The sequence below is a fragment of the Tachyglossus aculeatus genome, chromosome 10 (genome assembly GCF_015852505.1).
Source record: "Tachyglossus aculeatus isolate mTacAcu1 chromosome 10, mTacAcu1.pri, whole genome shotgun sequence".
Classification (NCBI taxonomy): Eukaryota; Metazoa; Chordata; class Mammalia; order Monotremata; family Tachyglossidae; genus Tachyglossus; species Tachyglossus aculeatus.
This window is the reverse complement of record NC_052075.1, coordinates 50428182-50441179: the sequence shown is the minus strand read 5'-3', so window position 1 is coordinate 50441179 and position 12998 is coordinate 50428182. Positions and strand designations below refer to the sequence as shown.

The 12998-nt window shown below is 49.9% G+C and overlaps 1 protein-coding gene across 2 annotated transcripts; it reads right to left on the bottom strand.

Moving 5' to 3' along the window:
• Positions 1–87: 87 nt before the first annotated feature.
• LENG1 (leukocyte receptor cluster member 1) lies at positions 88–10145 on the bottom strand. Of its 2 annotated transcripts, XM_038752809.1 has the most exons (5): positions 10010–10145; positions 3116–3192; positions 2000–2093; positions 681–934; positions 88–367 (listed from the first exon to the last, which is right to left on the bottom strand). In XM_038752809.1, exons 1-5 carry the CDS (start codon positions 10139–10141, stop codon positions 154–156), a joined length of 771 nt encoding a protein of 256 aa, XP_038608737.1. In that variant the 5' UTR covers positions 10142–10145; the 3' UTR covers positions 88–153. The 2 variants fall into 2 exon arrangements, with proteins under 2 accessions (XP_038608737.1, XP_038608736.1); XM_038752808.1 differs by lacking the exons at positions 3116–3192; positions 10010–10145 and having other exon boundaries at positions 2000–2927.
• Between the last annotated feature and the right edge of the window lie 2853 nt (positions 10146–12998).

Here is a 12998-nt window from a genome sequence, read left to right as displayed (position 1 = left end):
CTCTCAGGCAGGAGGGGCGATTTTCGTAAAACCTATTTTCATTTTGGAAAATATTTATGAATAAATAGTTTTATACGATGTCTTCCGAGCCGCGCAGCCAGCACGCAGACCCCCCCCGCCCCGCCGCCCCGTGCCTTTGTGCCGGGGCGGGCGTCAGCGCCGGGGAGCCTTGTCGTGGGCGCGCGGGGGCCGGGCCAGCTCCGGGTGGAACTGGGAGTTGTAGCGTCTCCGCCTCTCGTCCGGCTCCTCGTCCGGCTCCCGCGGCTGCGGGCCCCGTCCGCCCCCGGCCAGCAGCGCCTCCGCCCTGGCCCGCTCCGCCGCTTCCCGCTTCAGCCGCTCGGCCCGCAGCTGTTCCAGGGATGCGGGGCTGGGGAGGGACAGATTGGGGGTGGTTGGAGCAACACCTGCCCCGTCCCCGCCGGTTTCTTAGCAATAATTATCGGATTTGCTAATCGCTTACTACGTGCTAAGCACCGCGGGGGTCCCTGTCCCACCCGGGGCTCCCGCTTCGTCCCCCATTTTCCAGGTGCGGGACTGAGGCCCGGAGGAGTGACTCGGCGGAGCTGGGATTAGAACCCGGGTCCTTCTGCCGCCCAGGCCTGTGCTCTAACCTCTGTCCAACCCTCCCTCTTCCGTGGGAGCCTAAGGGCACTTTCCCTTCTCAGTGGCATCCTCCTCACCCCTGCAGCGGTCCTCCCGCGGACCCCTTCCCGTCCGGCTCCCGCTTGCGCTTCTCGCCGCCGCCCTTCTTCTTGCGCAGCTGCCGTTCCAGCTCCCGCAGCGGGTCCAGCCGCCCCTTGAGCTTGTCCTCCTTGGGGCCGGGGGCGGTCCCCCCGCGCTCCGGGGGCTTTTGGTACCAAGGTGGGTTGGTCTGGGCCTCGGCTGCGCTCTGGCCCAGGTAGGTCAGCAGCCCCAGGGCCTTCTCTTGCCGCTCCTGGGGACAGGTGGAAAAGAGAGAGGAGCTGGGGGGGGGGGCGGGCCCTACCTAGAAGCCATCGGGGCCCACGCCAAGCCGTGGATCAGTGCTCGGTTCCCACCTGGGCAGGGTTTGGAGGTTGCAGGGGTGGGATGGAAGAGCGGGAAGAGCTGCAAACACTAACCTTTTGTCGCTTTTCCTCTTCATGCTCCTTGTTCCCGCTCAGCACCCCCCGCCCGTCCTCCAGCCCCCGAAACAGGTCCACATGGCTGGAGCTGCACACACTGACCTTCTCCTGTCGCTTTTCCTCTTCCTGCTCCTTGTTAGGGCCCCCCGCCCGTCCTCCAGCCCCCGAAACAGGTCCACATGGCCGGAGCTGCACACACTGACCTTCTCCTGTCGCTTTCCCTCTTCATGCTCCTTGTTAGTGCCCCCCGCCTATTCTCCAGCCCCCGAAACAGGTCCACATGGCCGGAGCTGCACACATTGACCTTCTCCTGTCACTTTTCCTCTTCCTGCTCCTTGTTCGTGCCCCCCGCCCGTCCTCCAGCCCCCGAAACAGGTCCACGTGACCGGAGCTGCACACACTGACCACCTCCTGTCGCTTTTCCTCTTCATGCTCCTTGTTTGTTAGGGCCCCCCACCCGTTCTCCAGCCCCCGAAACAGGTCCACATGGCCAGAGCTGCAAACACTAACCTTCTCCTGTCGCTTTCCCTCTTCCTGCTCCTTGTTCGCGCCTCCAGCCCCCGAAACAGGTCCACGTGGCCGGAGCCGCACACACTGACCTTCTCCTGTCGCTTTCCCTCTTCATGCTCCTTGTTCACGCCCCCCGCCCGTCCTCCAGCCCCCGAAACAGGTCCACGTGGCCGGAGCTGCACTCACTGTCCTTCTCCTGTCGCTTTCCCTCTTCCTGCTCCTTGTTAGGGCCCCCCGCCCGTCCTCCAGCCTCGGAAACAGGTCCACGTGGCGGGAGCTGCACACACTGACCTTCTCCTGTCGCTTTTCCTGCTCCTTGTTCGCGCCCCCCGCCCGTCCTCCAGCCCCCGAAACAGGTCCACGTGGCCGGAGCCGCACACACTGACCTTCTCCTGTCGCTTTTCCTCTTCGTGCTCCTTGTTCGCGCTCAGCGCCCCCCGCCCGTCCTCCAGCCCCCGAAACAGGTCCACGTGGCCGGAGCTGCACACACTGACCTTCTCCTGTCGCTTTTCCTCTTCCTGCTCCTTGTTAGTGCCCTCCACCCATTCTCCAGCCCCCGAAACAGGTCCACATGGCCGGAGCTGCACACACTGACCTTCTCCTGTTGCTTTTCCTCTTCCTGCTCCTTGTTCGCGCCCCCCGCCCGTCCTCCAGCCCCCGAAACAGGTCCACGTGGCCAGAGCTGCACTCACTGTTGTCCTCCTGTCGCTTTCCCTCTTCTTGCTCCTTGTTAGTGCCCCCCCGCCCATCCTCCAGCCCCCGAAACAGGTCCACGTGGCCGGAGCTGCACACACTGACCTTCTCCTGTCGCTTTTCCAAACCATGCTCCTTGTTCACGCCCCCCCGCCCATCCTCCAGCCCCTGAAACAGGTCCACGTGGCCGGAGCTGCACTCACTGTCCTTCTCCTGTCGCTTTCCCTCTTCGTGCTCCTTGTTAGGGCCCCCCGCCCGTCCTCCAGCCTCGGAAACAGGTCCACGTGGCCGGAGCTGCACTCACTGTCCTTCTCCTGTCGCTTTCCCTCTTTGTGCTCCTTGTTAGGGCCCCCCGCCCGTCCTCCAGCCTCGGAAACAGGTCCACGTGGCGGGAGCTGCACTCACTGTCCTTCTCCTGTCGCTTTCCCTCTTCCTGCTCCTTGCTAGGGCCCCCCGCCCGTCCTCCAGCCCCCGAAACAGGTCCACGTGGCCGGAGCTGCACTCACTGTCCTTCTCCTGTCGCTTTCCCTCTTCCTGCTCCTTGTTCGCGCCTCCAGCCCCCGAAACAGGTCCACGTGGCCGGAGCTGCACACACTGACCTTCTCCTGTCGCTTTTCCTGCTCCTTGTTCGCGCCCCCCGCCCGTCCTCCAGCCCCCGAAACGGGTCCACGTGGCCGGAGCCGCACACACTGACCTTCTCCTGTCGCTTTTCCTCTTCGTGCTCCTTGTTCGCGCTCAGTGCCCCCCGCCCGTCCTCCAGCCCCCGAAACAGGTCCACGTGTCCGGGGTCCCGCGGTACGTCTTCTGGCCCCGGGGAGGCGGCCCCTCCGGCCTCTTCCCCCAGCAGCTCCCTCCGGGCCTTCTTCCGCAAGAAATCAGTGCGGGCCTGGGTCGGGGAAGAAACGAGGCAGGTTAACCGCTCCCTTCATCATCATCAATCGTATTTATTGAGTGCTTACTATGTGCAGAGCACTGTACTAAGCGCTTGGGAAGTACAAATTGGCAACATATAGAGACAGTCCCTACCCAACAGTGGGCTCACAGTCTAAAAGGGGGAGACAGAGAACAAAACCAAACATACTAACAAAATAAAAAATAGAATAGATATGTACAAATAAATTAAATAGAGTAAAAAAAATATGTACAAACATATATACAGGTGCTGTGGGGAAGGGAGGGAGGTAAGATGGGGGGATGGAGAGGGGGACGAGGGGGAGAGGAAGGAAGGGGCTCAGTCTGGGAAGGCCTCCTGGAGGAGGTGAGCTCTCAGCAGGGCCTTCGCCCTTGTTCATTCATTCAATCATATTTATTGAACGCTTACTGTGCGCGGAGCACCGTACTGAGCGCTTGGGAAGTCCAAGTCGGCAACATCTAGAGACGGTCCCTACCCACCAGTCTAGAAGGGGGAGATGGACAACCAAACAAAACACGTCTCTAAACTTTCAGCTCGCTGTGGGCAGGAAATCTGTTAGAGTGTTACTTGCTCTCCCGCTTAGTACAGTGCTCTGCACAAAGTAAGCGTTCAGTAAATACAGTTGGCCAGAGTCAGTCAGTCCTACTTGTGACCTGAGAGGTAGCTGAAGGCTCTGTGGGCACTGGGTGATTCTTGGTGGTTATAACCACCAAGCGATGGGATCTATTGGGTGCTTATTGTGTGCAGGGCACTGTAGTAATCAATCGATCAATCATATTTATTGAGCGCTTACTGTGTGCAGAGCACTGTACTAAGCGCTTGGGAAGTCCAAGTTGGCAACATATAGAGACGGTCCCGACCCAACAGTGGGCTCACAGTCTAGAAGGGGGAAGCACTTGTGCCAAGCTGTGGTGGAGGGCGGGGGATAGATACAGGATAATAATATTGATTTTATTTGTACGTATTTATTCTATTTATTTTATTTTGTTAGTATGTTTGGTTTTGTCCTCTGTCTCCCCCTTTTAGACTGTGAGCCCACTGTTGAGTAGGGACCGTCTCTATATGTTGCCAACTTGTACTTCCCAAGCGCTTAGTACAGTGCTCTGCACACAGTAAGCGCTCAATAAATACGACTGAATGAATGATCAGACACAGCCCTTATCCCACACAGGTCTTACCAGCACAGAGCAATCAATGAATGGTATTTACTGAGCGCTTGCTGTGTGCCAAGCCCTGTACTAGCCCTTGGGAGAACACAACATACTAGAGAGGCAGCATGATGAAGTGGCTAGAGCACTGGGGGTCAGGAGGTCATGGGTTCTAATCCTGCCTCCTCCACGGGTCTGACCTTGGGCAAGTCACTTTACTTCTCTGGGCCTCAGTTCCCTCATCTGTCAAATGGGGCTGAAGACTGTGAGCCCCCCGTGGGACCACCTGATCACCTTGTATCCTCCCCAGCGCTTAGAACAGTGCTTTGCACATAGTAAGCGCTTACCAAATGCCATTATTATGAGTATTCTCTGGGCCTCAGTTCCCTCATCTGTCAAATGGGATTTAAGACTGTGAGCCCCCCGTGGGACCACCTGATCACCTTGTATCCTCCCCAGTGCTTAGAACAGTGCTTTGCACATAGTAAGCGCTTAACAAATGCCATTATTATTATTATTGTTCTTTGGGCCTCAGTTCCCTCCCTCATCTGTCAAATGGGGATTAAGACTGAGCCCCCCATGGGACCACCTGATCTCCTTGTATCCTCCCCAGCGCTTAGAACAGTGCTTTGCACATAGTAAGCGCTTACCAAATGCCATTATTATGAGTATTCTCTGGGCCTCAGTTCCCTCATCTGTCAAATGGGGATGAAGACTGAGCCCCATGTGGGACCACCTGATCACCTTGTATCCTCCCCAATGCTTAGAACAGTGCTTTGCACATAGTAAGTGCTTAACAAATGCCATTATTATGATTATTCACTGGGCCTCAGTTCCCTCATCTGTCAAATGGGGATTAAGACTGAGCCCCCCGTGGGACCACCTGATCGCCTTGTATCCTCCCCAGCGCTTAGAACAGTGCTTTGCACATAGTAAGTGCTTAACAAATGCCATTATTATTATTATTCTCTGGGCCTCAGTTCCCTCATCTGTCAAATGGGGACTGAGACTGTGAGCCCCACACGGGACAGGGACGGTGTATCTACCCCAGCGCTTAACATAGCACCTGGCACATAGTAAGCGTTTAATAAATGCCATTGTTACTATTATCGGTAGGCACAATCCCTGCCCAGAAGGAATTTAGAGTCTAGCAGGGGAGATGGGCACTAAAATAAATTGCGGACTGGGGCAACGGCAGATTGTAGGGCAGTGTTCATTCATTCAGTTGTATTTATTGAGCGCTTACTGTGTGCACAGCACTGTACTAAGCGCTTGGGAAGTCCAAGTCGGCAACATATAGAGACGGTCCCCACCCGACAGCGGGCTCACAGTCTGGAAGGGGGAGACAGACAACAAAACAAAACATGTGGACAGGTGTCAAGTCATCTTATTTTATTTTGTTAGTATGTTTGGTTTCGTTCTCTGTCTCCCCCTTTTAGACTGTGAGCCCACTGTTGGGCAGGGACTGCCTCTATATGTTGCCAATTTGTACTTCCCAAGCGCTTAGTACAGTGCTCTGCACACAGTAAGCGCTCAATAAATACGATTGATGATGATGATGATCAGAATAAATAGAATGAAAGCGAAATGCACATCATTAACAAAATAAATAGAATAATAAATATGTACAAGTAAAATAAATAGGGTAATAAATCTGTACAAACATATATACAGGTGCTGTGGGGAGGGGAAGGAGGTAGGGTGGGAGGGGATGAGGAGGAGGAGAGGAGAAAGGGGGCTCAGTGTTCACAGTTCATAAGCACTTGTACTTAACTTGTACTTCCCAAGCGCTTAGTACAGTGCTCTGCACACAGTAAGCGCTCAATAAATACGATTGATTGATAAGCACTGTGGGGCTTAAGGTGTAAACACTAAAATATTATGAGTTGAAAGACAAAGGGGATGGCACATATTCCTTCAAGGGCTCTCAATCTTGTACTTCCCAAGCGCCTAGTACAGTGCTCTGCACAGTAAGCGCTCAATAAATACGATTGATAAGCACTGTGGGGCTTAAGGTGTAAACACTAAAATATTATGAGTTGAAAGACAAAGGGGATGGCACATAGTCCTTCAAGGGCTCTCAATCAGTGGTATTTATTGAGTGCTCACTGTGTGCGGAACACTGCACTGAGCCCTTGGGGCTGTAAAATAGACTTGGTAGACACGTTCCCGGCTACCTAATGAGCTCTCTTTTTTTGTTTGGTGGTTTTTCTACGGGCATTGGTTAAGAGCCCGGGTAGGGACCGTCTCTATATGTTGCCAACTTGTACTTCCCAAGCGCTTAGTACAGTGCTCTGCACACAGTAAGCGCTCAATAAATACGATTGATTGATAAGCACTGTGGGGCTTAAGGTGTAAACACTAAAATACTACTGAGTTGAAAGACAAAGGGGATGGCACATAGTCCTTCAAGGGCTCTCAATCAGTGGTATTTATTGAGTGCTCACTGTGTGCGGAACACTGCACTGAGCCCTTGGGGCTGTAAAACAGACTTGGTAGACACGTTCCCGGCTACCTAATGAGCTCTCTTTTTTTGTTTGGTGGTTTTTCTACGGGCATTGGTTAAGAGCCCGGGTAGGGACCGTCTCTATATGTTGCCAACTTGTGCTTCCCAAGCGATTAGTACAGTGCTCTGCACACAGTAAGCGCTCAATAAATACGATTCAGTGAATGAATGAACGAACTTCCTATGTACCAGGCACTCTTCTAAGGTGGGGGTAGATATAAGCTAATATTGGTGGACGCCGTCTGGGTCCCCCATGGGTTCTCAGTCTGAGGGAAAAGAGGCACAGAGAAGTGAAGTGACTAGCCCAAGGTCACACAGCCAACAAGTAGCGGAGTCGGGGTTAGAGTAATAATAATAATGATGGTATTTGTTCAGCGCTTATTCATTCATTCAATCGTATTTATTGAGCGCTTACTGTGTGCACAGCACTGTACTAAGCGCTTGGGAAGTACAATTTGGCAACATCTAAAGACGGTCCCTACCCAACAACGGGCTCACAGTCTAGAAGGAGGGAGATGGAGAACAAAACAAAACGTGGTCAGGTGTCAAGTCATCAGAATAAATAGAAGTAAAGCTAGATGCACATCACTGACAAATTAAATAGAATAATAAGTATGTACAAACAGATACATTTCTGACATTCAGACTCATTTTCCAAAACCACTTAAAGGAAAGCTGAGTGTGAAAAGGTGCCACTTTTGTTTCTAACAAGGGAGGTAAATAAAAGGAGTATGTCATCCAGTGTAATTAATGAGTCATTATGAGCTGACACAAACATGCCCACTTGACTACTTTTTTGTTTATGTTATGCTGATCAATTTCTTGGACACACCCCGTTGTCCTATTATCCATCAATCAATCATTTATTGAGCACTTACTATGTGCAGAGCACTGTACTAAGCGCTTGGGAAGTACAAATTGGCAACATATAGAGACAGTCCCTACCCAACATTGGGCTCACAGTCTAAAAGGGGGAGGCAGAGAACAAAACCAAACACACTAACAAAATAAAATCAATAGAATAGACATGTACAAGTAAAATAAATAGAGTAATAAACCTGTACAAACATATATACATTTATACAGGTGCTGTGGGGAAGGGAAGGAGGTAAGATGGGGGGGGATGGAGAGGGGGACGAGGGGGAGAGGAAGGAAGGGGCTGAGTGTGGGAAGGCCTCCTGGAGGAGGTGAGCTCTCAGCAGGGCTCTGAAGGGAGGAAGAGAGCGAGCTTGGCGGATGGGCAGAGCGAAGCACTGTTCTAAGCGCTGGAACACAAGTCCTTCCGACTCCCTTCACATTTTTGCTCTTGGGGGGCCCTTCTAGCTCCCCGGGGGGGAAGGAAAGTGGTTCTGATCCCCCTGGGAAAGAGGGCACGGGGTCACCACAACATGTCCGGGGGGAGGCCAAGGGGATTAGTTAGGGATGTATGTCAGTCAATCCTAACTATTGAGCACTTACTATGTGCAGGGCACTGAATAATAATAATAATAATGATGGCATTTATGAAGCGCTTACTATGCTTTGCACATAGTAAGCGCTTCATAAATGCCATCATTATTATTATTATTATTATCCCGACTCAGCCAATTGTCAGCTGTGTGACACTTTTCTGGGCCTCAGTTCCCTCATCTGGAAAATGGGGATGAAGACTGTGAGCCCCCCTATGGGACAACCTGATCACCTTGTCACCTCCCCAGCGCTTAGAACGGTGCTTTGCACTTAGTAAGCGCTTAATAAATGCCATCATCATTATTATTATTATTAGCCCGACTCGGCCAATTGTCAGCTGTGTGACACTTTTCTGGGCCTCAGTTCCCTCATCTGTCAAATGGGGATGAAGACTGTGAGCCCCCTGTGGGACAACCTGATCATCTTGTAACCTCTCCAGCGCTTATAACGGTGCCTTGCACATAGTAAGCGCTTAATAAATGCCATCGTCATTATTATTATTATTATCCCGACTCGGCCAATTGTCAGCTGTGTGACTTTGGGCAAGTCACTTCCCTTCTCTGTGCCTCAGTTCCCTCATCTGTCAAATGGGGATGAAGACTGTGAGCCCCCCGTGGGACAACCTGATCACCTTGTCACCTCCCCAGTGCTTAGAACGGTGCTCTGCACATAGTAAGCGCTTAATAAATGCCATCGTTATTATTATTATTTATTATTATCCCGACTCGGCCAATTGTCAGCTGTGTGACACTTTTCTGTGCCTCAGTTCCCTCATCTGTAAAATGGGGATGAAGACTGTCAGCCCCCCGTGGGACAACCTGATCACCCTGGAACCTCCTCAGCGCTTAGAATGGTGCTTTGCACATAGTAAGCGCTTAATAAATGCCATTATTATTATTATTACCCCGACTCGGCCAATTGTCAGCTGTGTGACACTCTTCTGGGCCTCAGTTCCCTCATCTGTCAAATGGGGATGAAGACTGTGAGCCCCCCGGGGGACAACCTGATCACCTCGTCACCTCCCCAGCGCTTAGAACGGTGCTTTGCACATAGTAAGCGCTTCATAAATGCCATTATTATTATTATTATTATTATTATTATCCCGACTCGGCCAATTGTGACACTTTTCTGTGCCTCAGTTCCCTCATCTGTAAAATGGGGATGAAGACTGTGAGCCCCCCGTGGGACAACCTGATCACCTCGTAACCTCCCCAGCGCTTAGAACGGTGCTTTGCACATAGTAAGCGCTTAATAAATCAATCAATCGTATTTATTGAGTGCTTATTGTGTGCAGAGCACTGTACTAAGCGCTTGGTAAGTACAAATTGGCAACATATAACGGAATATATACATAACATACATATAACATAGATATAACATATATGTTATATATAACATATGACATGTAACACATATGTAACATATAACATATTATATATAACATATAACGGCATATATATATATAACACATAACGGAATAACATATAATTGGCAACAATAACGATAAATGCCACCGTTATTATTATTATTATTGTTCCCCGGGGGTTGAGCCCGCCCCCCCCTTCTACCGTGCACAATGGTACAGCCCAGGGGGAGGCAATGGCCTCCTCCGCGATGCCGCGACCCCCGTCACGTGATGGGGGCGCGCAGGCGCGCGCGCGTCGCCCCCGCGCCTGCGCAGACTCACTTCCTGCTGGGCCAGGCGCGCCCGTCGCTCCCGCTCCCGTTCTTCCTCGCGGGCTTGAGCCTCGTCCCGCCGCACCCGGGCCACATTGTCCTTGTTCCGGACGTGCCAGCTCTTCTTCGGCAGGATGTTCATGGCGACGGCCGCCCCGCCCTCCCCAGCCTGGGCTCCGCGTGAGTGTCCCGCCTCCCCCCGGCCCCGATTGGCCCAAGCGCCACCCCTTCGCGACGCTGATTGGCCCAAACCCCGCCCGTCTCCGAGTCCCTTCCGCTCTGCGGGTCGCCTCCGGGCCTGAGCGTCTCGGGTCCTGATTGGCTGTTGCCCGACCCGTCAATCACTCGGGGTTGGCCCCGCCTCCTCCCTTTTGATTGGCGGGCCTCGGTGGGGGACCACTTCTGATTGGCTACGGTGCCCCACGTGAGTCTTGGAAGCTACGCCCTCTTTGCGTCATTGGAGCCCCGCCCTCCCGTCGCTACTTCGTCCTTTCATTGGTCAGGAGCAGCGGGAACTCGAGTCCCCTCCTTAATAATAATAATAATTATTGTTACTATTGTGATGATATTATATATTGTAGTACATATACTACAATATACAATATTGTATATGATATATAATATAATCATATAATGTTATATAATTATAATATAATTATAATATTATAATGTGTAATAATTATATATTATTATTGTATGTTATATAATACATAACATATTGTAGTATATATACTATAACATTATACATATACTATATATAATATAGCATATTACTATACTATAGTATATATAACTAGTATATTTACTATATATACTACAATATGTTATATATTATATACTACAATATATAATTATATATTATTATTGTATATGATATGTTGTATAATATACAACATATTGTAGTATATGTACTATAATATATAGAATATATAACATTGTAGTATATATACTATAATATATAGAATATATAACGTAGTATATATACTGTAATATTATATAGAATATACAACATATTGTAGTATATATGCTATAATATTATAATATATCATCACAAGGATATTAATATTGTGATATAATATTGTAATGTGATATTAATGGTGGCATTTATTAGTTATATGGTATATATATATGATGGCTTTTATATATTAGTTGTATATAGTATATATGCTATAATATATATTATATGTGTGACATATAATAATGATGACGGTATTTGTTAAGCACTTACTATGTGCAAAGCACTGTTCCAAACGCTGGGGAGGATACAAGGTGATTAGGTTGTCCCACGTCTTCATCCCCATTTTACAGATGAGGGAACTGAGGCCAAGAGAAGTGAAGTGACTTGCCCAAAGTCACACAGCTGACAGTTGGCAGAGCCGGGATTGGAACCCATGACCTCTGACTCCAAAGCCCAGACTCTTTCCACTGAGCTATGCTGCTTCTGTAATCATTATCATCATTATTATGGTATTTGTTAAGCACTAACTATTCTTCATTCAGTCGTATTTATTGAGCGCTTACTGTGGCGAGCATTGTACTAAGCGCTTGGGAAGTACAGGTTAGTATGTGCCAAGCACTGTTCTAAGCACTGGGGTAGATACAAGGTCAGCAGGTTGTCCCACAAGGGGCTCACAGTCTTCATCCCCATTTTACAGATGAGGTAACTGAGGCCCAGAGAAGCTAAGTGACGTGCCCAAAGTCACACAGCTGACAAGTGGCGGAGCCGGGATTAGAACCCTCTAATTTATCTGGGCCTCAGTTACCTCATCTGTAAAATAGGGATTATGTTGCCAACTTGTACTTCCCAAGTGCTTAGTACAGTGCTCTGCACACAGTAAGCGCTCAATAAATACGATTGATTGATTGATTAAGACCATGATCGCCACATGGGACAGCTTGATTACCTTGTATTTACCCTAGCGCTTTTAGAACAGTGTTTGGCATACAGTCAGTGCTTAACAAATACCATTATTATCATCATCAATCCCCATTTTACAGATGAGGTCACCGAGGCACAGAGATGTTAAGCGGCCTGCCCAAGGTCACACAGCAGACAAGTGGCGGAGCCGGGATTCGAACCCACTTCCCCCGACTCTCAAGCCCTGGCTCTTTCCACTAAGCCACAACGCTTCTTCTCTGCTTCCTTCCCCAGCACTGCAGCTGGCTCTGGGGTGGAGCCCACCCGCTTTCATTCATTCATCCAATCAGTCGTATTTATTGAGCGCTTACCGGGTGGAGAGCACTGTACTGAACGCTTGGAAAGTACAGTTAGGCAGTAGAGACAATCCCTGCTCACACCGGTCTTACAGTCTAGAATGGGGGAGACGGACATCAGAACAAGTAGGGCCCTTATGGTTGTACATATTTATTACTCTATTTATTTATTTATTTTACTTGTACATTTCTATCCTATTTATTTTATTTTGTTGGTATGTTTGGTTTTGTTCTCTGTCTCCCCCTTTTAGACCGTGAGCCCACTGTTGGGTAGGGACTGTCTCTATGTGTTGCCAATTTGTACTTCCCAAGCGCTTAGTACAGTGCTCTGCACATAGTGAGCGCTCAATAAATACGATTGATGATTGATTGATTGATTGATTCAAGGCCCTACTGAGAGCTCCCCTCCTCCAGGAGGCCTTCCCAGACTGAGCCCCTTCCTTCCTCTCCCCCTCGTCCCCCTCTCCATCCCTCCCCATCTTACCTCCTTCCCTTCCCCACAGCACCCGTATAGATGTTTGTACAGATTTATTACTCTATTTATTTATTCATTTTACTTGTCCATATCTATTCTATTTATTTTATTTTGTTAGTATGTTTGATTTTGTTCTCTGTCTCCCCCTTTTAGACTGTGAGCCCACTGTTGGGTAGGGACTGTCTCTATATGTTGCCAATTTGTACTTCCCAAGCGCTTAGTCCAGTGCTCTGCACACAGTAAGCGCTCAATAAATACGATTGATTGATTGAACAAGTAAAACGGTCCGCTTGCACAGGGAAGAGCAGGA